Below are 27,568 nucleotides of genomic sequence, written 5' to 3' on the forward strand. Positions count from 1 at the left end.
TTAATAACTCAAATCGCCGGTCAACTGGCGCTACTACAGTTTCCACACGTGAAAGGTGACTTCCCTATACGTCACGGGCAGGCGACCAATGAGAGGCCGCGTTTCCAGAAGCTCATCCCGTCGCTCTGCAGAATGTGTACCGTAGCCTTTTCTCATACTGATCACCTGGTTCGGCGACGGAAGTAGAGAGGGCTTCAGTCTGGGGCAATAAATCGGATAATAGTGATCATCATGTGAGCGCGTACGTCCTGCCGGTGTTGCAGGATTTCAGATTTCATACAGCTGCTTACGGAGTGGCAAGCATAGCGCGGTCACAAATGACTGTGGTAAAGGTAAATAACACATGCTTATTAAGACAGAATGTTTATTTCTGCTGACTGGGAACACACGCACCAATCTGCCGTTGTTTAGAATAACTGGGATGCCTCATGGCCTTATCTAGCCTCGGCTGTCTCTGTCATGCAGAAATGAGTGGAAACTGCCCAGTAGATTGATAATGACGGGGAACGGCATTCAGGAGGCTAAATCTTTTGCCCAAAAGAGAAAGAAAATAATAGTAGCTCTACTCGAGTTAATCATTAGCATCTGTCTTGGATTTTGAGCCTTTAACCTTGTGGGCAATAGACTCCAGTGGAAACATGTTTGTTTTTGCCAGCGACATACTCCGGGTTCAGTGTGAAGTCTTTGTCAACCGATACGCTTGTGTTATATCAGCGCTTTTTACTGAAATCAGCGTTTCTTTTTACAAAAAGGTGTAGGTGTCTAGCGATGAGGCTATCTTAATCCTGGAGCGTCTCCATGGATTGATTAGTGGGACTAATCCACAGTCCTACATTTCACTAAAACCATTTGAGTTTGGGCCAGGATTTCAACGTGTCCACACCATCGGTCATCAGTAAGGTTCATTGTAAGTGTGCTCCAAGTCTAAAATACTTCAGTTTGCAACTAGGTGCAAAAGGTGAAAGTGATCTTTTTTGTTCGCATTTACTGCAGAAGGTGAGTGTAAAGTTTGTTTATTAAGTGTCTCTTTGTCCAGGCCCTGAGTTAAGTGTGTCAATAAAGGTTTTACTGACTTGACAGACACAAATGGTTTTCAAAATAATACTGAAGGTACCTGGAAATCATTGGAACAATCCTCGACCTTTTCAGCTTACATACCAAACTGTTTTTTTTTTCTTTTTTTTTTTGTGCAACCATGTAGATATGCTGTAACTGGGACGTTGCAGAGCTGGAAACGCTGTCACCATGAAAGGCCCCGGCTCCAGATGGGCCCTTTTTCTGGGTTTCCTGGCAGGAGCCTGCAGCATGTATGTCTTCCTGCACCAGGTGTGGTTTGAGAGAAGCTACCCCGTGCTGTCAGAGGCTCAGGAAAAGGCCGCAGTGGCAAGCGAGGCACCACCTACCAGCTGGGCGAAGGAGGGATCTGCGCTCATCAACCTGCTCCACCCTCACCGTCCAGGTGCTTTAAATTCATTCAGATCGGCCCTCTGTATAAAAACTACTTAAGTGGTGTCACTGATTATGAACCTCAGGATATCCGTTTCATTTTGTGGCACCTGATACCAAACCACCTTAACTGATATTTCAGAACACCCCAGCCAAGAGCAGTACCAGCTACAGATAAGTGTAGAGCCGGATCAATTGCAGATTAATCTGTGAAGGCTTGTGCAGGATTATTTATTTTTGTCAAACAACGGTTTGACGAAAAAAAAAGATTGAAGGCTTAGCTATTGCCTCATTTTATAAGCCATTTCAGGTTCTTGATAGGGGTTGGACGGGTGTAGGGAAGTGAAAAAAAGCACTACAGCATTCTTTGTTAACTTTGGAAATAGCTGTGGTCATAGAGGGAGATGTAGACAGAGACAAAGACAAACAAGTAGAAGAGGTAACTGATTTATTGTTGCTAAATTGATTTGTGTTGGCTAATTACCCCAAAGTATGATATAGTAATTTATAGAATATTAACAGAATAATAATTTAGTACTAGTAGAGACCAGAACCGGTTCCACTGAATTTTATTTAATTTGTTTGCATTCAAATGTTAACATTCAAATGATCATGATGCAGTGTGTCACTCATTGTTTCCCTTAACTGTATTCAGTGTCTCTCTAATGTTGATGCATCGTAAAAGGAAAAAGTTGCAGATAATGATCAAGCGGAGTAATCATAGAAAGCTAAATGCAATGAATGGCACAGCGTGGCCGTGGAAATTAACTGGTGGCATATGTAAAAGTTACGATAAAGTGTTCAAAGGTAGCGTGGTTTTACTGGTAGAAGATTCAGAAAACAATTCAGGGAACTTGTGAGCAGCATGATGTGCAAAAACATTTTTAAGGAACAAAAGAACAATACACAGTATACAAAAATAAATGTTTGCCGTAAATGTTTGCATATGGTAGCTCCACTGCACACCAGGTTACAGCTTTACAGTGTATTTTATTCTGCGTCCCTTCTAGATGAAGACACCTTGGTGGCCGATGCTTTGTATCGGAAAGTGCGTATTCTCTGTTGGGTCATGACGGGGCCGTACAACTTGCAGAGCAGGGCCCGCCATGTCAGGGCCACCTGGAGTCGCCACTGCAACATCGTGGTGTTCATGAGCTCCGTGGAGGACCTTGACTTTCCTACAGTGGGTTTGGGCACCAAGGAAGGCCGCGATCAGCTCTACTGGAAGACCATCCGGGCCTTTCATTATGTTTACGAGCACCATGCGAATGACGCAGACTGGTTCTTAAAGGCAGACGACGACACCTACGTGGTCGTGGACAACCTGCGCTGGATTCTGTCCAACCACACCCCCGAAGAACCCGTTTATTTTGGAAAACGCTTCAAACCTTACACCAAGCAAGGCTACATGAGCGGGGGGGCAGGCTACGTGCTCAGTAAAGAAGCACTCAGGAGATTTGTGGAAGGTTTCCGTACCAAGGTTTGCACACACACCACGCCTGTAGAAGACCTCGCACTGGGGCAGTGTCTGGAGAAGATGGGCGTTGTGGCTGGGGACTCCAGAGATACTTTGCATCGGGAAACCTTTCACCCTTTTGTGCCGGAGCACCATCTAACTGGCAAGTTCTCCAAGAGCTTCTGGTACTGGAGCTATTGTTATTACCCGATTGTTGAGGCAAGTACCTTTGCGCGTGTCACCTGGTTTAGTTCTGTGAAACTGAAATGTGAGAATTGGTTAAAGGAAAAAAAAAAAAGTTGGCTCGCTTAAGTTAACTGTGAAAGCCAGTGTGGCTTTATAAATAGGTCTGACTTAAATAAGCCCTGTGACTGGATTAGCCTTATTAGACAGGGGTAAGACAGGTGAGGAAGACGTGCTAATGAGAGGCTGAGCCTCTAGTTAAAAATACTTTAATGTCATTAGTGTACATCTACCCATCAAGGGGATGTACAGTATGGGCATATTTCCTAATTGAACGTGAGCAGTGAGCAATAGGATGAATTCAGGAGAATATAAGTGTTGCTTTAATTTATTCACCAGAGGAATAATCACTAAATGAATGAATATGTGAGTATCTAGCGCTTTCAGCTTCCGTGCCTGACCCCTGCATAGAGTGAGTGAATTAAATCAGACGGGGTCCATTCTGAAGTACATGATTGCACCACAGAAAGTATTCTGGCGACAAAAAGAAAATTGGTCAATTTGCTGCTGATGATGCAACTAATCTATTGTGGTTTGCAATTAACATGAGACGGGTTCACACCCGGGCTGCCAGTGAGTGGGGCCGTTTTCTCTTTGGTCTGTGAACATGGGAACAAGAAAACAAATTTACTTTTAATATTAGAGTAATTATATTTCTATCAGACTCGATGAATGGATATTTGCAATTTCTGAAACTCTCACTACATGGTGATATATGCAAATGATGAATGAGACCACTCATATCATACACTGCCTGGCCAAAAAAAAAAAAAAAAAAGTCGAAGATCTATTTCCATCCAGTGTTGTATGAGTTTTTCACCAAGATCTTCCAAAAGGCGTTGAATAAGTGCAACTCGACTCATCCGAGTAGCTTCTTCAGTGACTGAACTTCAGAACTGAAGAAGCTGCTCTTAAGTTTCTGCAATCCCCCTAAATGTTTTCTCTGCTTGATGCACGCCAGATAATCACCCAGTAATGACCTAATAGGAGGCTCGTACCTGTTTGCTTAGTCCAGGTGGTGGCTACTTTTTGGCCAGGCAGTGTGTGTTTCTTCTAGTGTTTTCTTTGTAGGCTTTTGCTAGAAATTATTTCCCCTTGAGCCACGGGCGTCCCTTATTGTTCAGAAACTACTATCACAACATAAATGAGCCACGTCGTTGAACTTGATAGCAGTCCTTGCCGTGATGAGCACTCAAACGCTGTCGTTTATCTTCATTTAATCGAACGGAATCTGCTCTGGCGCCAGAGATGCTCACCGGCATACAAACGCAGTATGTTAATCTGCAGCATAAAACAGTCCTCGGTAATTTTACTCCTGAGTGAGGTTTAGCTTGAGGTTATATGCGAACAGCACATACAGCCTTCCGTCGGACAGATGAGAGCACGTAGCATATTGTCAGTTTTCTCATGAGACTTTTAGAATAATACGAACCCTGTTCTATAAACTGATGAAAAATTTAAAGATGTGGTATTTTTCTGATTGCTTTTTTTGTTTGTTTTTGACTTTTTTTTGTTTGGAAATGTTCCTATTTAGATTTTCTCTGTTTCCTGGAAATGCTATATTGTTATGTGTGTGTGTTTTTAATTATTATTATTATTATTATTTTGTACTATGTGTGATCAATGTCTTATCCTTCCTCAGGGTCCTCAGTGCTGCTCAGACATGGCGGTATCTTTTCATTACGTGGAAGCAGAGCTGATGTACACACTGGAGTACTACACGTACCACCTGAGAGCGTATGGCTACGTGCCACGCTACCAGCCCTCTCTACGCCGAGGCCTAAGCCTCAGCCTCAGCACGCTCTCGCAGACGGCCGTGACAGCGGGGATGAAAGAAGGTCAGGAGGCGGCAGATGAAAAAAGTCACACAACCGCCGCCTTTACCGTCAGCGGAAACCAAACCAACGTAGGGACGGAGAAAGAGGTGAAAAACAGTCTATACTCGCACCTCTTTGAGGACAGGACTCCAGTCCTACGAGACAGACACCACTGATGTGTTTTAGCCGTAGCTAAATGTGTTACCACTGCAATGTGTTCACACTGCTCTTAGTAGAAAGTACGACTGTCCCCCACCCACGCAGTGTACTGACTTCCTAGATCTGACAGCACTAGGTTTCGTGTGACACAATAAAGTCTCAAAGAGCGAGTGGTTAATGTTTGAATATGTTCCAGGGTCAGGTAGCTGTATAGCTGCACAACCAGTTTAAACACATACATTTGTATAGTTATGTTTTAGATCACCAGTGTTTGAATTACAGACAGAATTTTGTGATTCTGCCCCAGTGTGTTTGGAATAACAGTATTATCAGTACACGAGGACACCTGGGACAATGATACAGTACGAGATGACTGAAATTATTTTATGAAGAAGTTATTCTTATTTTTTTTATCCGTTTTTAATTAATCGGTTTTTGTGTTGATCGAGAGAAGCCACACGTCACAAAATGTTTAGCATTTTTTTTTATCGCCACATGCTTCTTTTTATGTTAAAATTTTTAAATTGTATTACTATTAACCTCTTTTTAACAATATGCAAACATTCATTTTTCTGTGTCTTTGTACTCTGCCTTTTGATTTTGTCTTGCGAAACATTAATGATGACAATTAACGCAGATTTTAAATCTGGAACCGAGAGTAATATAATGTTTGAGGAATAAATGCAAGTTGCTGTAAAAATGTTTTGTCTTTCCCCCCCCCTGGCTGACATGAAATGCTCAGACATATACGTGTGCACTTGACAACTCATGTGCTTCTGTTTGAGCCGCAGCAGCGTCTGATAAACAAGGTATACACATAACTCCAGTGAGCTACTCTTGTCAAACCAATTTATGTAACCCAACAGTGTGACTGATTGAACATTGCTGCCTCCACAAGAGACAACTAGAAGGATCACAGCTACGGGACAGGGCAGCAACATCTAAATGAATAAAATTATGTATAAAAATTATGTTTATTTTGAACTTTGAAGGAAAAAGAGAAAACATGATAAAGATAAAGGAATTGTGACTTATAATTATGATTTGTCTTCAGGTAAAACAAATACAATCTGCTTGGTTTATGGTCACGTTCACAATCCAGCTGGCAGGAGTACAGTGCATCTGTTCAGTCGATTCCATCCGGCATTGAGTTCGTTGTTACTGTTCTCTGCGATCTTCGGTCTTTGAAGCCAAATTAAGGAACGTCTACAGCCCTTGAAGTAGCCTGCAGCAAAACACATCACATCTCATCCATGTGTGCATATTACATGTTTAAAATCGGTGCTGCGGGCTTACTTCTTTTGAAAAGTAAAGGATTCAGGCAAAATCGAAAAAGTCGTCAGTGTCTTGAAAATATTAAACGTTGACAAGCAGACACCTCCAAGAGCTCTTGTCTGATACGGTTTTATCCTTTATTGAATGGGTTGAGTGATTATTTTTAAGTATTTTTCTGAAGTGGTGCAGACCTGGAAATGTTCCATCTGCTGAGTGCAAATGAACAGGCACTCACCTCAGCCTGCACTTGTTGAGAAAAATGCCTCTCCTCTCTGGATACTCTCTCCTCCAGGCACCATTATCTGCTAGAGCAGAGATTACCAGACAGATTAATATAGAATTATTACTGTCTATATGATGAAATCGTACGGGACACAGCTCATGGATATTTCTCTCACGTGAAATGACACACTCACCAGGCTCTGAGTTTCTTCTTCCCATAAGACCGACAAAAATATCATGCATCTCCCCTTAAAAATAAGAAGAAAAAACAGACATTTAATTTTTTTCAAACGAATATTTATCAGACTGGCAATTTAAAAGACTAAAGATATCAATCTCTTTACTGATGAATTAAAAGGGTCTTACTCTTTTGTGGTGACTGCACAGCGTTTTCTTTTGTCAAATAAAAAACACAAAAGAAAAACCAATACAAATCAAGTCACGGGAGCATTTGAGAAACAAAAAAAAACTCATATCAAAGGAATCCAATTAATTCACCAGAATCTAAAAGGTCGCAATTTGCTGGATTTTTGTCTTTTAGTTAACCATCATTAATAGTGCTGCTGTTATTATTACAGAAAACTTCTCTGCGTAGTGCGTTCGACTGTAGAAAAGAAGACTCACCGGCGTTTCTTCTGCCCATCAGACCCACAAAGCTGTCATAATCCAGGTCGCTATATCTCTTAAGAATGTTCCGCTTGAGGCTGTCCAAGCCTACGGTCTGCTGCTATTACGAGAAGAAAAAAATAATCAGTTCCTTTTTTTTTTTTTTTTTTTTTTTAAGATGTTCGGATAAGCCGCTTATTTACCAGGAGCCATGAAACCTACGTCTGATGCTGATCTGCGCGATCCTGGCTCCTCGCATCTAGAGTGGGAGCACCGAAGCTTCATGACGAGGAACAAAGTCACCAAGAGCAAACCCTTTTTCATTTTCTCAGGCGTGCCTGTGGAAGAATATTCAGTTTTTAGGTTTTACATGGTATTTTCGTTATGTTGAAATAAATCGGATGTTCGTCCGGGAACAAATTCCACCTGTTGCGCACAACCCACTGCGTAATCTGCGCGTAAAAGCGCGCGGTTTAGGTTTCACAAATATGTGGTTAGTCTATTTTATTGTTATCGTAATTTAAATCGCAAATTTAATCGTAAATTATTGGTTACCTTTATAACCCTCAAAGAGAAAGAAACCACGAGAATAGTCTTATCACATATTGCTTGTGTTCCCCTCCCAAAGAGTCGTGGTAAACTTCAAACTCACTTATTATAAAGAGAAGAAATACGCAAGAACAGAAAGAGAGGTTAACAGTTTAAATTTTAACCGTATTTAAATTAGATGTTGTTCTTACCTGTTTGTTTTTTTATATCAGATAATTTGGCAAATGAGTCAGCCTCGCACGTCTTGCTGTAGGGTCTAGTAGAAACAGATAGATCCTGCAGTGAGATCCAGTGAGGATAAATGAGGCGTCCACGCTTTGGGGTAATAAATAATAGCTGGATACCTGCGTAACGCCAATCAGCAACTGGAGCGTAGGTGGGGTATCAAATCTTATATCACGTTGGACTGAAGGCTATATATCTTACTCATGGATGGTCATGATGCTGCTGGGAGCTCCCGGCCCCCCCACCAAACACGCCATCAGAGAAAAAAAAAAAAAAAAAGTCCGGGTAGCGTGACGACAATATATCTGGTCACTTTGTTAAAAATGAGACACGTTATCTCTGTTGGCTTTGGGCTAAAAATAAACTTAAAATAACGAAAACAACTTATTTGTTCAAAGTCTTTCTACGTCACTGCCATTAGATTGCTGACACGGGGATCTACATGATGTGCCTTCTTCTCCGCAGCTTAGTCACGGTCAAGATATAAAGCATTTTAGTAAGAACGCATACACACAGGACTTGGTTCTGGACGTTTTGCTAAAGTTCAAAAGCATGACACATTATGTGACGTGTTTTACCTGGAAACATACTAAGACAATTCAGTTTTACTAAGAACATAGACAGAGGAGCCCATATAGACATTGTGACCAGTGAATAAACAGACAGGCTGAGGGGTTGTTTGGACAGACACGTCTTCGTTCCAGTATTGACACGAGGAATAACACGCGATTCACAGGGTCACTTGAAATTGTTTTTATGTCTCTAAATTCTCTGTTAAATGGCTCTGACAGGGGGCGAGATGAAACGTCTATCTTGCAACTTATATAAGCTCAGTGGCGTGATGCTTTTTTGAAATATAATTTTCCCCCTGAGCACTACTGCTTTAGTCGCTCTCTTACAACATTAAAGGTCTCGCATTATGTCCTTAAGTAACCCTAAGCTGTGGAATGAAGTATTCATGTAAATCCTGAAAAGATTTTTATGTGTATCATGATGGAAACGGTTCCCCTTTTTGTCAGAAGCTGACAACAACTCCAATTTAGTGCTCATACCAAACCTATCATTTCTCGTGCAATTACACAAGCAATTACACCTGTTTTCGTGTTTGAGCACACATTCAGTATGCAAACAAGCATGAATATTTGAGCGAAGCAAAGTTTGAGATCATAGCTGTAAAATGGGGCAGGAGGAACTTCTGCGGACATCGCTTCACTTTCCTCTGGAGCCTCAGGCCTTAGATGGAAGAGGGCGTGACACCACCAACAAAGCCTCCGAGCAGATTTATACAAAAGGTTAATCGGTATGTTTTATCAATGACTTCCCATTTCCATATTTGTCATGCTCCTGTATGTGATAGTGGGGGTACTGAGGTGAGAGGATTGCAGCAGTGCAGGGGTTCGGGATGGGAGCTCTGACAGAAGTGGGGAAGTCATTAATTGCATTATTGCATTATTGATGAGAGCTTTTTCTCATCTCTGCTGGTAATCAAAGCGACCCTCGTTTCGGAGTAACACAGGGAAAGAGTGCCAGGGGCTGTTTACTCACAACATGCCATGGCAGGAGAAGCTTCTCATCTAACCAGAAGGGGAATGGGAATGCGTTCTGTGAAGATAGATGGATGTCCTGCTATATATCACAGGTAGTCGCATGCCCTGCAGTTTGGAGAATAATATGATGTGTGCCCTCTGCTATACGGCATTTGGATGTCATCAGTTCCTGCCTCCCGACTCACAAATCCAATCCTTTGCTCTCTCATTATACATGAGCTCCCCCTCAGAGCTGTGGACAGCTGCAGAGGTGTTTAGACAATCTCTTGCCCTGACAGGTCAGCAGGGCGTTCACGGTTGGCTCAGTAACAGCGGGCGACCCGCTGTGAATATAGGTGAACCAGCAAAGACATAGATCAGCTCCATGCTGCGAAACATTTAATTAGAAAATTGTGCCAATTTGGCTTCTCTGCTCATCAGAGTGACAATTAATCAGTTGGACACTATAAAACTTTGAAACATTTCTTTGCAGAAATTAGTATTGCAACAACATTATTAAAATAACAACAATAAAACCTTAACTTTCTCTCTGCATTCCTTCCATGTACAGGAAATAGCCAGCGAACATCAGACTTGACCCCCCAAAAATATTGAGACCCCAACTCCCCACCAGTCTTTGAAAACTGAAGAAGTGAATGAGTGAGTGGCGAAATATCCTTAAGACACTCCAGTTGTGTTTATCTCAGCTTGTCTTTTTGGATAGGCCATAACCTGGATGACAGAGGACCTTCACAGACGTCTGGCTCCATCATTCTGTTCTGATGTGTACAGATGCAGTTAATGTATCTGTGTGAATGAAAAGCAAACTGTCATTAACACATCTTTAAGCGTGGTTTATACTTCTTTGTGACACAGACGGTTTAACCTAAGCACGTAGCCTACGGTGACGCAATCACTAGTCGGTGCCGTGTTGTTTTTTTGCCAGTTGGGTTCTTCCATTGTAATTTATCTACAACAATGAAATTGAAAGTTGCAGATATCGAGAAGCAGCCTGAAATACTAAAGTGGAAATGCGCTACTTCGAAGTGGACCAATCACAGCACTTGTGGTCTGTGCTGCTGTGACGTTAGAGTGTGAGCAGGGCGTGGGCTGATGAAGTAGCCACAGCACCAAATTGAAGCAGAAGTATAAACCGCGCCTTATCCATAATAATGTTTCCATCCGCCTAGTTTAACTTCTCATCGACTCTGCTGTGTGTGTTTCTTTGTGTTTGTTGGTCGACGCATGTTGTGTGTTTCTTTACTTCAACTGTCCAACATGTCTGAGACTGTTAGGCAGTTCTGTTTGTGTGGAGGACTCGCTGTAGTTGTGTAGGAGAGCAGCAGATAGAGCCTGGAGTACAGTCACACTGTTATTCCTCTCCGGTGTCTAATGGAGCTGCCAGTCATCCATTCGCGCAGGCTTTCATGGCCCGAGAGGGAAAAGATAAAGTGAGGTCCACCCTGGAGTTGATAGGGGACAGTGACGCCCCAGCCCTTACATGGGAGAGATGTTACGAAAGAACGAAAAAACTGAAGGGAGACAGAAAAGCAGAAATGTGAGCGGGTGAGAAGTCGGAGTGAGGCTGCGAGGATGTGTGACTAATTGCGGGGTTGCAGATTTAACTACTGAGGCTGAGGCTGGAGATGGCTTAAAATGTCTGGGCCGTATGTCCAAAGGGTGTTCTGCATGTGTGAACACCGTCACAGGAAGTAAAACAGTCCAACACACACTCGGTGGCCATCCCTGCTGGTCACTGTTGCTTGTGGCGACATGGGATCTAAAATAAGCAGATCTAGATGGTTACAGGCTTCTCCACGGTAGATCATAAGACACACCTGTCAATAATTGACTTAATGGGCTCTGATGATTTGCAGGGGTGGGGATTTAACTTGGGGTCCACTTTCTACTTTCCCCTGGGCCATGCAAAATGATTTTGATGGATGCAGTTTTTCATTGCACTCACTCCTCCCTGATCTCCGGCTTGTGAAGCCCCTGAAGTGTCACTTCCATCTAAATGTTAATTTGAAGGCTGCTTCTTTAAAACTGGTGTGGTTGCTTATTTGCTTTGAAAGTCTAATTGCATAAGGCCACACTGGGTATGTGAAAGTGTCAGTGGCGGCGTCTCTGAACCAAAGCACATTCCCTTTCATTTTTTTGCTTTTTTTTTCAGTGTTTTGCAAAAAATCGTTTTTTTTCTGCTCTCTACTTGTCAAAGGTTTTTGTCCCCTTTAATCTTCTCTCTGTGACAACGTTTCTGACTGAGGTCTAAGGGAGAAAATAGGTGCAGTTCAGGCTCTTGAATATCTCCTCTTTTTCAGATTGGTGAAATTTTTTGGCCATAACACAGAAGAGCCTATTTTCTACCCATCATGCTCGGAGAATGCTCTAGACGTCACATTAGCATTCTGCTTATCACAGGCACAATCAATGTCTGTTCCTTCGTGTCCTGTCCGCATCATTTTATTTGCACTTTAGTTGATAAAATGGGAGCAATCAGTTGCTTGAGTTGCAGAAATGTTCTCTCCTGAAGAGGAGCAATATTGTGAATCAGACTTCACTTCGGGGCATATTTCGTATTTCTTGCCAAGAGTCTCTTCTTGTTAATTTGACATTTCAGGATTTCTTCATTTCCTTATTTATGCAAAAGGGGTTTAACTGCCTCCATTTATCTGTTGACTGCTTCACGCTACACATGTAGCCTCCTAAATTTGGTCATAACTGCTGCCGGTCTTCTTAAGCCTTTTGCAGCTACTGTCACCATGCACGCCTTTGTTTTTGCATTATTTTTTTTTATATCGTCAGTTATTTGAGAGGAAAGTCGTAGACAGCTAAGTGCGGACGAAGAAAATAGCATTCGCTGTGGTAAAAACAAAGAGACAGGTAAGAAAGCCGGCTCCCAGACGAGCACACAAACAGACTGGAGAGTCACACAGATATTAAATCCATGTAGAAACTAATCTCTAACACCAAATCCTCAAACTGAGCCGAGTCGACCGAATCGTTTTTGCTCACGAAGCTTCCCTCTTGTCAGCTGAAGCGTGATTAATTTCTAAAAGATTTCTCAAAGAACAAAAAAAGTAAACTTCTGAACTGCAGAATCGGGGAAGCAACTTATCAGTGAAAGAATTTTTGGTGATTATCGTAAGTAAACACTTTTTTTTTTTTAATCTTTGAGCTGAATCTGAAGTATTTTTTCTAATGTTCATCTTTATTTTGTTCGTCACATTTTTGTCTGTTGCAAATTGACCACCTCCACATACATAGATCTACAGTGTGAAGTTCTCGAACACGTCTGAGCTGCCAAACAAACCAGTCAGAAGTCCTGATGTTGTCCCTGAGAATTTGCAGTAGCTAATTTGAACCATGTGTTCTTTTTATTACAGAAAGGCCAGACCCATAATTGATATTTTTGGGCTGTGTCCGTGTTGGCAGTGTTTGTTTTTGGATTCATTGGCAGGATGATGACGATGTGAAATGTAGTTCATAGCTCATTACCTTGATGTGAATGAGGGCCCATGATAATACAATAATGCACCAAGGTATTAAACTGACTGAGTGTGCTTGGACGTGACCTCTATCTGTTGCTTATTTCATTTTGTCCCGCCTGCCTGCTCATAAAATTGTGTCAAGGACCATTACGGAATCATGGGATCAAACTGTGCAACACAGTAACTGAGACAGAAATTGGAAACCGTGAAGCAGTTCGTGGTGGCATTACTCTTCCTCTGATTCAATTTGAACATTTGATATTAGGAATTTTGTGATTTGTCTCTTCTCTCCATAAGCTTTCCTCGCATTCTGTGTTTGTGTGGACCCATGTGAGCGCACTTTATTTCCATAGATGCAGAAATGAATATTTCAAGAGAGGGCATGGATGCACACCATGTACACACCAAACAAACGCCCCATGTTTTATTCAGATGTGATGTGATGGGTACCCATGAGACAATGTGGAAAATTTCCCAGGACAGTGCTTGAAATAATATAGGCCCCATTGATCTCAGCTCTTTCTATAGCAATTACCTCATCATTTCCTGAGGGAGATGAATCCTCTGAGTCATCTGTTCTTAATTTGCTAATTCGATCACTATGTCCAACATTAGATACATAAAAAATAGGCTTCGGTGTGTAATCCCCTGACAGCTGATGTCCACCAAACGCTTATCACTGCCAAGTACACATGACTGTAGCAAAGGTAAATCCCCCATTAAAGTAATTTCAGACACGAATGACCTCTGACATTTTTTTTTTGTTGTTGTTCCGTTGTTGTTTGTCTCTTTTCACAGGAGACTAAGTCAATGAAACACATTATTCATGGGGCACAGACCTAATTTTAGTGGTGCCATTACCTTCAAGAAACAGCTGTTATTGCTTTCATGGTATGAGGGGTCAGCTGTTGATCAATCCTGACACATCAACATATTTGCGGTTCTCACGAAAGCAAGGCTCCAGCAGCTGCTGATGACGATATACCAGCTGATGTTGTATATGAGGAGAGGAGAACGGTACAGGTGTGTGTTTGGCTGATTTAAATAAAAGTTGTGGTAAATATGATTGATTTTTATAAAACGATGATAAATGAGATTGGAGACAACAAATCTGAATTTGTTTAAATTTAATTATTTTTTGACAGCTAAGGGGACATTAGCTTTATTTCCTTTCATTTCAAGGGTGTGGAATTATCCATATTATTGTATATCATAATCACATTATTTAATTTCTGTTGTATAAATGTACACTGGAAGGTACAGAAAATGTGAAAGGCAGTAATGTATCTTAATCCCAGTCAAGCATTATCAGTTGCTTCCGTATTTTTAGTTTTGTCTTTTTATAATCTCTGATTATCTATAAATCGGATGAATTATTTATGGACACAAAAAAAAATCAAATGCCTACATAATAAAGGCAAAACAGCCAAAACCACTGTGTGAGTACAGTAAAATGTTGCTCATCCACTACTCCTCAGAAACAACCTATAAAATGAGGCGGCAATGACATCAGTGTGTAACGTCTATTGGAAAAATAAATCCCTGTTTGGGAAAAACCATGTGCATTTGCTCCCCTAATGGCTGCAGCAGTTCAGAAAGTCAGTGAAAGAGCCCTTCAAAAGAATAATAAGGACATTAGGATAAAATAATTGTAGCATAGTGTTTGTCCTTGGATTAAATGAGCTCCCTGGGGTGGACGGTTCCAGTGTTGTGATTTCCTGCATTTCCAGCTGATGTGTTCATGTTTAAACACCGCTGACATGACCTGTGTGGTGACTGAACACACTGCACCGCAGAGAGACGTTTTGTGTATGTTATGTATGCAATGTGACAAATGCTTGCGTATGTAAATACGAGTGCTCCCAGTATCACACTTTTATTGTTCAGTGATTATTTGAGCAGATTTTACTGCTCCACTTAGAGGAACAGATAGAATAAAAAGCCCTAACGACCGCACCCCCTCAACACACAAACAAACACACACTCACACATAGAGATGACTGATGGCCCTGGGTTCTCCTCTGTAAATGACAAGTGCCATCCATAACAGGCAGGCAGGGGTTGGTAAAGTGATTATGTTCATAACGCACAATGTCCTGGTAAACACAGCTGGCTCCACGTCTGTCAGGCTAGACACGAAGGCGAATTGCTCAATCCGTATAGAATTACAGATTGTTTGTTTTAGTTTTGTCTTAAGAGAGGGTTGTCACTGACATGGCAGATGGACTCCACCTTTATTCCACCTCACTTAATGGGGCAACTGGCTGCCTGAACGAGAGGATGTCAGAGACAGCCAAGGATGATAAAAACTGATAAGACGCAGGGAGGAGCAGACTCAGAGTCTATTGTGAGCACAAAGGGCACATTATAAACTTGTTACGCATCACTATCTGATAATCACGTGCATTATAATTCATTATAGATCTTGCACAACTGTGCAATGCGGTTGCTATCTGTCAGTGTAATCTCCTGATTACAGTGATTGCAGAGAGATTTTCTTCTGATAGTACAGTGGCTAGAAATACAGGTTTGCGCACAGCTGGACTGTTATTAGAAAGCCAACATCACTCCACATACAAAACGGATCAATACACACTTCAGAACAGATGGGGGTGGGAAACAGTCACCATTCAAGTAGATTTGTTTTTCTTTTGTTTGTTTTTTTGTTTTCTTTGAAAGAAACGGAAGAAACTTTTTCAACATCTTTGCTAAATAACTTAAAATAAATGTCACATTTGAAATTTGTAGTTTTATTTTGATACCCATTACGCATATCAATATTTTTTTCTGTATGTCTGTGAAGGGTCTCAGTCACCCAGGTCATGGTATATCCAAAAAAAAAACAATCAAGAAACCTTGCAAGTTCAATTGCCTTTGTGTCCGCCTGTTTTTTTTCTATTTCTGTAATCCACAGACTGATAAATGAATGCAATATTTTATTATTAACAGGGCAGTTACCTATAATGAAATATAATAAATTGATGCTTTTATTTGAGTTAAGATGTCTCAGTACGGCCTACATCACCAGTGTAACGACCCCCAGAACACCTATGGTACACGCAGTTCACATATTCTGCCTGATCACACGTCTTCTAAAGTTAGAAGTGTCTGCAGCACATTCAAGGATATATATATATATATATTTTTTTTTAATTGTGCACAGTGAAATCATACTCAAGGCCTGCAGTTTGTAAATGGACACAGGTACGGCGTGTCATTGCAAGAAAGGCGCGAGTACAATGAATTTCAGGGCCTCAGTATTGTGCACGTTGCAGTTCTGGGATGCTTAATGGAATATGCATTCATTAGCCATGAAAGCAGTTCCATTAAGTGTAATTTGACTTCTGCGAAAGGAGCAAATTGCTGTGAAAACGGTTTATTCTCAGTGTTGTTTTGACCAACTTCAGACTGAGAAGAGGTCCAATCAGCCAGAATAACTTTAAACACTGGTGTGGGAGTTAGAGGAACAGAATGAGCGTCTTCCTTGAGGCTTCCGACTGTTGCTCCCTTATATCAGCAAAATGTGTCTTTTTTTCCCCGTCACATTTGGTTTTCTCTTACATGTTTTGGCCCGTCACGTACTTTACATCAAGGATTCAGTTGTTGCCTCGCTTTTGATTTTTTTAACGGCTATATTTTTGATTACAACACCGTCGGTGTGTACGTGAGATATTGCTTTGGACCTAAGGAAAGGACGACGGATGCATCAGAGGACAGAAAGATAATTAGTGAGTGGCTGTCACAACAGGATACTGCTGAATGACAACATTATTTGTTTCCTTCCGTCAGTAACTCAGCTTCTAATTAAAGATGGCACCCCATCTTTCACATTACATCCAGTGTCTGACCATCAAGCCTGCGTGTCACTATTTTGTCCATCTCCCACTTTCCCCATCACCGTATTCATCACCATCATTTCCTGAAAGGCTGCGGGCTTTACTCTCGTGTATTGTCGGAGATTTAAATAAGGCATTCTTGGGAGAACACCTGCGACTCGCTGCGCCTGTTGGGTCATCACATCAGCAAGTGGCTGTACAGTACGGACAGTGGCTCGAAAAACAGAGGTGTCGGTGTGTATACTCTCAATGTTTTGGTTGACTGGGAATAGCAATTAATTCCATTTTAAAATTAAAATAAAGTACTTTTAGAGGGTGGGATCAGCTGCTGCTGTTCCATGTCTTCCACATCAGCGCTTCTCTCTAATCAGTTTATTTTGCATTTGTTCCAATTTACCACTCATCCGGTCTTAAGCTGGCCAAAACCGCTGCACCCCTGCTAAATGACTTGCTCTGTCACACGCTTCTACACCTGCTGTCCATTACTATTCAGTATCTGCGTGTTGCACCCAAGGGGAATAGTTTACTTCTTTCTGAATGCCATCGAATTGCTAACTTTAGGTCTGCTAATGGGCCTCTTCCACAGAAGACAGTTTGACACGCCACAGTAGGAAAAGCAGGCGAATACAATAACTTTATTGATGGCTGGATTCATTTAGCTGCCTCAGTTCCAGGGGGTTTTGGGGCCGGCTGGCGAACTGTCACGCTGTCATGACTTGCTGGGACACTTGATTAGATTATAGCCGTTGTTAAAAGTTATTAATATCACCTATAAAATATCTTCAGTGACATCACAGTCCCTGACGTAACAACGGCTCTATCCAGTCGACTTAATGGAGGAATATAATGTGACTTTGGATGGACGGGAAAAATAGATAGATGGAAGTTTTTTTTCCTATAACTTAACACATTTAACTAAATTGAACAACGTATTTTTATGTCTTTATTTCACTCACTGGAATGAAGAGTTTCTTAAAGCAAACAACTGTACACATTCATTATGACTCTTTCCTTTTGTAATATGACTGAAACAAATGTGAAGTGGATGCAAGTGAAGATGCTGTCCTACTGTCGGTTAAGGTTTAAAGTGGCTGGAGGATCAATAGCAGCATCTTTGAGTGCCTAATTAAGAACTGGCCAAGAATTTATGTCCTGGTTTTCTGCAAAGACAGATTTTGTTTTCACCTTTACTGAACGCACCGATTAAACACTCTGAGTAGAGGAATGAAGTGAGTCCTTGGATTAAATGACTTATGCTCCATTGTTCCTTTCAAAAGTCCTTCAGCTCTGTCGTATTCATAGGATGTCTAGTGCGGATGGCGCTTCTGAGGCCTCTCCGCAGTGTATCTACTGGACATGTGTCTGGCTCTGACGTGCACCACAGCAACAAGTACATTTTCTTTGTTTTAGGTCAGTTTACTCTCGTGTCTTGCTTCATCAGCCAGCCGCAGGAACCCTGAGCACACAGTTGATAACCTTGGGAATTTATTTATTTTATCCACGTTCAGTCGTTCAGTTCCTCGTGATTCCTTGTGTTCCTGTCTTTTTGATCGCCGCCACTTTCCTTTGTATTTGTGTGTTTGCGTTACCCTGAGCCTTAAGTGCTGGTTTTTGAATTTTTTACTGAAGCCTCCCCTTAGTGTCCTGCATTTAGATCCTCCCTCCCTCCTTTGCTACTATTCGTGACAGTCGTACAAAACACGCTGTGCTGCGTGTATGTATGATTCATCAAAAGAGATGCGCTTGCACAGCGTGCACCAAATCAGCACATGTTTCTTGTGCACTCGTAGCGTATGTATCCCACTGGCTGGACTACAAGCTTTCCAACACTTGACTCCATTTAACTTTCGCTGTCAATCATGTTTTCCTTCCTACTCTGTGAATGGTTCAATGACTTATTGTGTATCAACAAGAGCAATACGACGTATTAGTATTTTAATAGTAAATTCTTGTAACTTAACCCTAACCCTATGACCCCCACATTTCTACCTTTTGACCTATTTTGCAATGACTACCATACACCCCTTTAAACTTATAAAGCTAACTTATATATTAATTTCCCCCCACCAATTTAAATTTCTTTAAACACACATTAACATGAATCCAACGTATAAAGGGATAAATGGAGGCAGAAGACGTTACCTTTCAGTCTTCACTTCACTCATCCAGCGATATAGGAGCTTTCTCTACAGCGCTAGCCGAGACCTGTCAATCAAAGCCTCCCTACACAGTAAGGCCCGCCCCTATCGCTGCTGAGCCAGTCACCAGGCCGCATATTACGCCCCTGACTCTGTCAGGTTCCCTGCAATTGGTCGACAGCCTATTCGGTTCCCAGGTGAAATCCCAGAGGCACGCTGCAATATTAGCAGAAGAGAACAGCGCAGCTCCCTCCCATCAGCCAGCTACTGAGGGCAGAATGGCTTGTTGTTTCACTGCCCCTACTACATTTATCTGTGTTTAAAGTTAAAACTTGAATCTGTCAATTAATTAATCAGTTCATTGCATAAAAAATATTAATATTTGAACCTGTGTGTTATTTGAATAGCTTAATATTGAATGCAACATGATAATAATAATGTATATTCATAAATAACACAACGCTGAGTTTAATATACAACACATATAGTAGGTAGGGGGTTCCTACTTAATATCTCCATCAGATTGGGGGTCCTGAAAAACGTTGAAGACCCCTGATTTATAGTGCATGTGCTCTGTCAGGAGAGGGTCAGGGGTTGCGTTATTAGACCGTATCATGCCAATAACTTTTTATTTATTTATTTTTTTTTTTGTCACAAATCTCGGTAAAAACGTGCTGCAATGAAATGCATTCAACTTTTATCACCCATTTAATAAATGTAACTTTTCACTTTTTTTCTCTTTTTTTTTTTTTTAAAGTCACATTGTGGCTCAAGGACAAAAAAAAACGGTGTGGGCAGACTGTAAATTTTCATCCAGCACACATAACATTGAAGGTTGTCAATTCACTGCTTCAAAACAGTTAATTAGATTCACTTCTGCCGTGGCCTGTGCTGCGTCAGTGCAGAAGGGCAATTTCGACTTGACCGCCTACTCCGGCATAAAGGATTGCAGATCGCCCTCTCACAACTGTGGCTTTTGTCTCGATGGGCTGCTATGCCAACACTATCAAGCTGTTGGAGGCGCAGCCTTCAGACTGCTGAGGTGCCTTGTGCGAGGAACCTGTTGGGCAGCTGTCATTTTAGAGTTCTTCATGATCTTAGCAGTTTCAAGGCTTGCTCTCCGCTCGTACCCAGACACTACCTAAGGGAGTGCTATTTTGTGTGACCCTGAGTAGCAGTTTAGTTATTGTGTGCATTGTGAAGAATGGACTTAATTTCCCTGTAGAGGACAAGATATTAGTCAGCTGACAGATCCCTCTCCCTCAGATGCCTGTGGTGTGTCTGGTGGTTTTCTGATAAATGTTTATAACAGCAGGATGTTGCCCGTGGTGGTAACAACAACAGGCAACGAACATGAATGAACGCGAGGGGTGGGCGTGATTGACTTGGGCAAAATGAAGAAGGGAAGTAAAGCCTCTAAAGCTAATGAGAAGCAGCTGTTTTCGTTGGGGATGATGAACCCACTCTGTTGTGTCATTTTTGAGAATATGCACTGGACAGGTGCAACAAGCTAAGTAGCTACATAAACACTGATAACAGCATCCAGCATTTGGGTGGTGGGGGGAAAAGACAATAAGCCAAACCCAAAAGGAACAAGAGCAATATTTGGTCTCAACACAATTTCACAACTAGTTAAAGAAATTAGATTATAGGCTCGTTTGCTCCATTGTGTCGTCTCTCAGTCCTCCCAGACGATCTGCAGTGCCCGGTCTAATTATCTGCTCACTGGTGCACCTGACCCTGCCATCTCATGTTTGTGGACAGTAGACAGCAGAGCGTGCAACGCTTGAATTAACCGACTCTGCGTCTGATTATTGTTTGTAGGTTTTGACAATTTGCGCTGCCTTCAGATGACTGAGCTCGGTCGCTCTGCTGTTGAAATGCAGCACAGATTGTTTGCTCAGAAAACATCTCATAAAAATGAATGGCCGTCATGGCATTTATGCCATTTATAGTCGCAGACTTTTACGAGTGCCACTCATCTGATTCATCTGAACCCTTCTTTATTTTTCTTCATTTAGATCATGGGTCTTCAACAGGGGGCCCGCGACCCCTAGGGGGTCTGGTGGTGGTACTGCAGGGGGAGTCACAAAATCTTTGGTTGATTATACATTTTATTTATATTTTTTTACAAATTCCACCACAAATTTGAATTTCTTTAAGTACATATTAACATGAATCCACCATATTTTAGTAAAGGGAAAAATGGAGGCAGAAAACATGATATTTCACACAGTTTCACACAGAATCACACCTGTCAATCTGTCTCCTGTACACCGTAGGCCCCGCACCTATCTCTGCTGAGCCAATCACGAGGCTGCATATTACACACTGATTATGTCAGGTTCCCCTCAATTAGAGTCCCCAGGGGAAACCCCAGAAGTACTGCAACATTAGCAGAAGAGAAGCTAACAGTGCACGGAATGTTTTCTTTACATCAGGTATGTTTATGTTGATGGCAGTTGCACCTGTGTATTATCTGAATGGCTTAATATTGAATGCAAAATGATAACGATGTGTATTATAAGCTCTAGGCTGAGTTAAATATAGCTTTATAGGTAGGGGGGGTCCTTGCTTAATCTCTCCATCAGTTTGAGGGTCCTTGGTCTGAAAAACGTTGAAGACCCCTGATTTAGATTATTAATTGTTATCAGTTAGGATTTCAACAAGTCGCCGCCTACAATACAACACTCTGTACAAGTGGTCAGTAGGAGGTGTTGTGTTCTTTTTACTTTAAATATTCTATGAGATAAATGTGAGTTAATGTGAAAACATGTGAAGAGATTCTTTTCCTCTGCTTCTTGATCTCTACCGTTTGCTTGATGAAAATGACCCAATGCCTTATTTTCTGAGTTAAATGTTTTTATTCAAATTGGAGTGGAAATGTGTGCGCAGCAAACAATTCTAGTATTATTTATATGTCAGGTATGAATTTGATCCGGATTACTTTCATTCTTCTGCCTCAAAGCCTGCCACAATCAATTTGACTGCTGCCATCAAACAGCTGTAGTGAGAACTTTTATTGCGACGGAAAAGACATCGCCGCTTTCGCATCACCACAAGAGATAAATCTCATGCCTTCCCTTCTGCGTGCCACATATGTGATGCAAAACTCTTTAAAAAAAAAATGCGAGGAGGAAAGAAAGTGAGATGAAAAAAACATGAACTCTTCTCTCGGGCGCAGACTTCCATTTAGAGGAAAGTGCGGCTACATATCTACCTCTTCAGATTCCATTTGAAGACCCCTATCTGACCGTTGCATTGTGTTATTGCCACATCTCAATGCATTGGGCTCTCAAGGAAAGAGCTAGTGCGTCTGTATCTCTTACAGCTACCCAGTGCGAAGCCAGTCAATTCCATTAGGCCTTGGCTTAACAACACAAAAATAAAGTGTTAAAATGACGCCTCTGTCCTATTTATGCCTTATGGCCTAAGTAAACTAATTAATGGTGTACATTTCTGCCCTTAGTATGTTCAATTGGGGAGGCATTACAAATAAATAGCCTATCCAAGCTGTCATCTGCCTGGACGAATCAAACTAAGAAAACGTTGTAAGACTGCAGCACAAGATCCAGTTTTAAGATGTTTATCTTTTATCTTCACGTTGCTGGAGAATTCTGTGGATCATTTAGTTTTACAATGTTGGCATGACAATTAAGACATAGGGACCATCTGGCCAGTTTTGCCCAAGCCTTTTTCTTTGCCATATGTCCCTTTACAGTCATTATATACAATGCACTGCACATATTCAGAACAATGGGTGCTCATATACACTGTGTGTTTAAGTGAGTATCATTAAGTATCATTTCTGTATCTAAAGAGCTGCAGAGTTGCTCAAGCTGGACACGTAACCGCGTTCGAGTGCTTCTGCTTTTTGCAGAAAACTCGTCTCTTTTCCACCAGACTGCACCGCTCAAGCGGACTCGCTACAGTCATCACAGCAGGACCATCTAGTGGTTAAATCGTGCACTAGTACAAGACACGGCTAGGTTGTCTCTCCGTTTAGGAATGCATGAAAAACGTCCTGGGAGGGAACAACATGAAGGCTGTTTATTACAGGGAATCTGCAACTCTCTGGTACAAAGCTGCCCTTCATCAGACAGTACAATGCGGCACCAGTCAGCTGCCCCCCTCCTCCTTCTGACTGAATCTGCTCCTGGCAAAGGGTATTTAGCAATGCCTGAACTCAGATGAATGGCGCACTAAGTTTTCCCCCAAAATACGCCGAGGAGAAAATGCTTGTAGCATTCAGTAAGGAACGACCGCTCTGCCCTGAATTCTTCTCTTTTTAATGCTTATAATGTTCTCTTCACGGTGGGGGAATATTTCTGGAAGCTTGAAACTTACCATTTAGCAACTGCTGTGGTTCTGAAAGAGAAATATCTTTATATTGTCGCTTGTTATGGGATTTAAGCTGCTGACGTTGATCAGTTGTCTTTACTGGGTGACAGGCCTTGGTTGCAGTCATACTGCAAAGCCGTACTGTTGTAATAGGCTCAGAAAAAATATACATGCTTCACCACCACTATGACCTCCAGGTGTAAAGATTGCATAGAAGAATTTCTTTTCTGCATGTGATTACACTTTCAATTCTCACTCTCTGCTCTCGGCTAAAAGCTGTGCATGTTTTCAGGTGTGGAACTGGCAAGAACATGTAAAAGGCAAAAATCTGAACAGCAGAAACATTTTGTCTTTTTTTGATGAGGATCTTGTGACCTCTTGGAAATGTCTTGTGACGTTGCAGAGGGGTCACAAGACAAGTTGTTTTTTTGTTTTTCTTACCAGATCATTGGTATTATTCGATCAGATATGTCAGCGGTTTAGTTGCAGTTTACCCCAAATCACAGCAGTTTGTTTGGAGCGAGCGGACACGCTGTATTTGTGAGATCCTGTGTGACGGTTTGAGAGTTACAGAAGGCACCGAGATCGATCCATAAAAACTCAGCAGATGGTATGATTTAATGATTTATTGACATTTACTTTTTTTCCACCATGGTTTCTCTTGATACCAATAGTATTTACCATAAAGTTTCTTTTTCATTTAAATTACATTTATAATGTTTTACTCACATACACATTTATTGTTTCAGTTTTCTTATTGCAATAAACAAGAGTAGCCAGAATGAGTCAGGTATTGCTACAATTCGCCATACAAACTCTTTGTCCCCTCCGATAATGAAATTCAAAAATAACTTTATTGGCAAGACAAAATCACACCACAGCCTCTCTGTCTCTGCTCCGAGAGAGACTGGGGCAGAATAAGGCTAAGGCTAGTAGCCTAAACACAGCTAACATGAAATACCTGCCCAGACAATAGGAATCTAACATTTATTTCCCAAATGTGAACGATGAGGATGACTCTCTGGGAGTTACCACTTTATGAACATATCAAGGACAATATGAACATGTCAGCGGCGTCGCTTGACTCACCTACCAGGGACAACACTGCAATACTTTGACTAGGCTGCGTTATCCATCAAGTCTCTGACAGAATCCAGGATGATTCACAACATGAGCAGGTTTTTATTTTTTTTCTTCTTTTTTTCATCTCCATTACTGTGCTAGGCCACTTTGTAGCTCCAGGTTGCCTCTGTCTCTGATTGGTGGGAAGTGGGGAGAGAGCAGGTCCCAGCACACACTAAAATACATATGGTACACACACCAACAGGAAGGAGAGCACAAATCCTGGAATAGTACCTCACTCACGAAATGAACTCGAAGATCACGTTCAGCGACGAAAAAAAGAGCACAATGGTGGAAACTGACACCAAGCCAGCTTCTTCTTTAAGTGATGGCATGGATAATGTTCCCCAGGATTTTCACTTAGACACATTTCTCACACACAGAAATAAAATAACGCAACTCAGCAAGTCCAAATAATAATAATAATAATAGTAATAAAAAAAAAAAGGCCTGTTGAACAGATCTAGCTTTAATCCCTTGATACCTGGTGTTGTACCCTGTTCCCCAAGCAGAGATTTGCCATAGTAAAAAGGCCCTTTAATATGAAGGGTCGGTCCCTGCCCCCAGCTACACCGCCGTCCCCTCGCCGTCCCTCGCCGGCCCTGTCTGACCCCCCCAACCCCCGCCCCCACCCCCACCACAGAACGTGCACTCCTGGTGGAGTGAAGTCAGCTGGCATGCTCCCAGTTTACACTTATGACTCCGGACAACATGTCACAACATGTCACAATGATAACAAGTCACTCTGATAAAATTTGCTCATTGCATTGCAATATTCAGACAAAGGTAAGACATTAGAGCTCATTGCTTCTCAATGAAAGGGCACAGTGTACATCTCGTTCAGAATAGGGTGTCAGTTTCCAGCTGTTTAGGTCTGCTGCTGTCTGGCCAGCGTTTGTGGCTCCCAATTGTTGTTCTGCCTGTTCATCCGTCAGTCTGGATCACTCATATAAATAAAACACTATCCATCCAACCCATTTTCTTTTTCCTTTCCCTTTATGGATGAAGTTATTGACATTTGCTACCTAGAAAAATATTTTTGTTAAGTTTTCCATTTTACTCTTTTTTTTATGTGTGATATAAGTCCAAACCAATAATAATAAGAAGAATACTAATAATCAAAGTGCTCACCAGTCTTTGTAAAAGAAAACAAATCATGGTGTGTTTCATGGCTTTCAGTTGTAAGACAGGAAGTATCAATAGATGCCTTGGGGCTGGATGTCTTGGCTCCCGCTCCAGGCGGCTTCCCTAGGCTTCCGGCTTGGTTGTCACCCCAGCTCAAGATCACTTATCCAAGTATGTATTTGGCTTTCCTCTTCCTCTATTTAATTTGTTCCCCTTCAGTAATATGTTTTTCATTGTCGATGTGTCTTTTAGACTCTTTTAGAACCTTTGGATGTCGGGTGGGTAAAGAGGAGGAGGAGGAGGAGGAGGACGAGGCAGGAATCGTAGAGGTCAACCCAGTGATGCAGAAGTTTGTCCCTGGTGGACCTTATTGCGAGGGTGCATGCACAAACGACATAAACACAGCGGTACACAGGGTCACAGCTAAGTCGCACATGAAAACCAACACAAAGGATCCGCCTCTGAGTGAAGACCTGGGAGATGTGAGGACGTCATTGACCTTTCTGAAAATCTGAACTTAAGTCTCGTCTTATATAACCTATGCTCTCACTAGTACCATATATATATTTTTTATTACTGTACACAAAAGATCCCTTAAATAAAAGGCAATTCAAGCCAAGGTTATAATTATGTACTTATCACAGCGGTACAGTATGTACCAATGTGCAACTTCTGCTACTCCTCCTATTCCCTCTCTCCTTTGGTGAGGCTCCTCTCTGACTGTTATGGAAGTTGGCAGATGTGCCCCAAAGCAGGTTTTGTTGGTACAATCTATTTTAAACACAGATTTGTTCGGGCTTGTGTGTGCCTGCATGCTGCCCGGGGTCGATCCATCCACTGACCCATGCCAGGCCTCCTCTCACCTCACCCTATCAGGAAATGACAGCGGAGCGCAATCCCCCACAGTCACTTTTCTGCTCTTCCAACCCCCACCCTTCCCATCCCTCCCTCCCACGCTCCCCTCCCCTCCCCTCCCCGAAACCCGCGGACATGTTCAGATGTGGCTACCACCTGCCTGTCAGCCGAAGTCATGTTGTATCTAGCGAGGGCCTAAGTGTCATAAATTGAAGAAGCTGCTGAGCCTCCGGCGCGGAGCAGGACATGTACAGTACCGTGGAGGCCGCCACAGCTACACGCGGCGCACACAGCAAAGATCGATGGAAGCAGCTACCCTACTGACATAACATTATTGTCTTAGTTTCTGAGGTGCATAGGATGAGAAGAACACGCTGAGCGGTGATGACGGGAGAAAACCAACCCGGGCCCAGAATAGTTATGTAACACTACGTGTGGTTTGATGTTTCTAGAAAGGTCTGCGTGTGTTTCTTTTGTTGCTATTTGGGCGGCCATGAGGGGGCCACAGTGCAAGGGAGGGACCAGGGGAGGTGACAAATGTACAAGGGAGTTCGATGCATAATGAATGTCTCTCCTATCACTCACGTCTGCAGATCACTCAGGAGTCTTTTGAAATGGAAGGAGAGTGAGTGGAGAGTTTCAGGTAAAGGGAAAAGGATAGACTTGTACTCCTGTTCCACTGTTCCGTTCCCTTGCTATTGTCCCAGTCAAATACTTTAATGATTGTAGTTTTTTTTTCCCCCTCTGTCAATTGCTGTTTGTTGATCTTGTTTGTAGTTTCACAGTGTGCTTTTGGAGATGACGTTCCTGACTGGCAGAAGTCAGAGGGTGATGTGTCAGTAAGGAGAGAAGAGGATCGGACCATGGGTGGTGCGGATGGGCCCCGGGGCCGGTCTCAGGATGGCGTGGCTGAGATGTGGGCCTTGCAAGAGGTGATGGTGTGGGTGAGGCGCGGGAGCAGCTGCGCGGAGGGCCAGCTGGTTCGAGGATGCTGCAGCGGCCATTGCTGCGGCAACAGCCAGGGGGCTGGGCAAGAGGCCTGCGCCCAAAGCTTTGGTGAGATCCTTGGAGAAGGTCAAAGAAGACTAAAAACGGAACGGAGAGCAGGACAAGAGAGAGAGAGAGAGAGAGAAGAG

The 27,568-nt window shown here is 42.2% G+C and overlaps 3 protein-coding genes across 15 annotated transcripts in view; 1 reads left to right on the forward strand and 2 right to left on the reverse strand.

The window, feature by feature from the left end:
* The first annotated feature begins 148 nt into the window (after positions 1–148).
* On the forward strand, positions 149–5,821 carry c1galt1a (core 1 synthase, glycoprotein-N-acetylgalactosamine 3-beta-galactosyltransferase, 1a). 5 transcript variants are annotated; one of them, XM_047568701.1, is made up of 5 exons: positions 154–332; positions 753–996; positions 1,202–1,459; positions 2,457–3,121; positions 4,788–5,821. In XM_047568701.1, exons 3-5 carry the CDS (start codon positions 1,246–1,248, stop codon positions 5,136–5,138), a joined length of 1,230 nt encoding a protein of 409 aa, XP_047424657.1. In that variant the 5' UTR covers positions 154–332; positions 753–996; positions 1,202–1,245; the 3' UTR covers positions 5,139–5,821. The 5 variants fall into 5 exon arrangements, with proteins under 5 accessions (XP_047424665.1, XP_047424657.1, XP_047424647.1 ...); XM_047568691.1 differs by having other exon boundaries at positions 753–907; XM_047568709.1 differs by lacking the exon at positions 753–996 and having other exon boundaries at positions 149–332; positions 2,457–3,065.
* Positions 5,822–6,076: 255 nt separating this feature from the next.
* Positions 6,077–8,530, reverse strand: tac3a (tachykinin precursor 3a). Of its 6 annotated transcripts, XM_047568729.1 has the most exons (8): positions 8,118–8,526; positions 7,965–8,029; positions 7,447–7,562; positions 7,243–7,345; positions 6,985–7,011; positions 6,813–6,866; positions 6,632–6,701; positions 6,077–6,346 (listed from the first exon to the last, which is right to left on the reverse strand). In XM_047568729.1, exons 3-8 carry the CDS (start codon positions 7,546–7,548, stop codon positions 6,328–6,330), a joined length of 375 nt encoding a protein of 124 aa, XP_047424685.1. In that variant the 5' UTR covers positions 7,549–7,562; positions 7,965–8,029; positions 8,118–8,526; the 3' UTR covers positions 6,077–6,327. The 6 variants fall into 6 exon arrangements, with proteins under 6 accessions (XP_047424685.1, XP_047424702.1, XP_047424707.1 ...); XM_047568746.1 differs by having other exon boundaries at positions 7,243–7,342; positions 7,965–8,527; XM_047568751.1 differs by having other exon boundaries at positions 6,632–6,698; positions 7,243–7,342; positions 7,965–8,526.
* Positions 8,531–23,941: 15,411 nt separating this feature from the next.
* Positions 23,942–27,568, reverse strand: part of znf385a (zinc finger protein 385A) — a 58,389-nt gene continuing 54,762 nt past the window's right edge. For all 4 annotated transcript variants that reach the window (XM_047600910.1, XM_047600921.1, XM_047600931.1 and 1 more), the window contains one exon: positions 23,942–27,517. In XM_047600910.1, coding sequence (XP_047456866.1) covers positions 27,269–27,517 — 249 coding nt within the window. In that variant the 3' untranslated portion in view covers positions 23,942–27,268. The remainder of the gene's footprint in view (positions 27,518–27,568) is intronic.

This window comes from Mugil cephalus, chromosome 1, assembly GCF_022458985.1.
Source record: "Mugil cephalus isolate CIBA_MC_2020 chromosome 1, CIBA_Mcephalus_1.1, whole genome shotgun sequence".
Classification (NCBI taxonomy): Eukaryota; Metazoa; Chordata; class Actinopteri; order Mugiliformes; family Mugilidae; genus Mugil; species Mugil cephalus.

Coding starts and splice junctions, on each gene's coding strand:
- c1galt1a (XM_047568701.1), top strand. CDS start 1,246: ATGAAAGGCCCCGGCTCCAGATGGGCCCTTTTTCTGGGTTTCCTGGCA. Junction 1,460..2,456: donor GCTCCACCCTCACCGTCCAG/GTGCTTTAAATT, acceptor CGTCCCTTCTAG/ATGAAGACACCTTGGTGGCC. Junction 3,122..4,787: donor GTTATTACCCGATTGTTGAG/GCAAGTACCTTT, acceptor ATCCTTCCTCAG/GGTCCTCAGTGCTGCTCAGA.
- tac3a (XM_047568729.1), bottom strand. CDS start 7,548: ATGAAAAAGGGTTTGCTCTTGGTGACTTTGTTCCTCGTCATGAAGCTT. Junction 7,346..7,446: donor CGCGCAGATCAGCATCAGAC/GTAGGTTTCATG, acceptor TTCTCGTAATAG/CAGCAGACCGTAGGCTTGGA. Junction 6,867..6,984: donor TGTGCAGTCACCACAAAAGA/GTAAGACCCTTT, acceptor CTTATTTTTAAG/GGGAGATGCATGATATTTTT.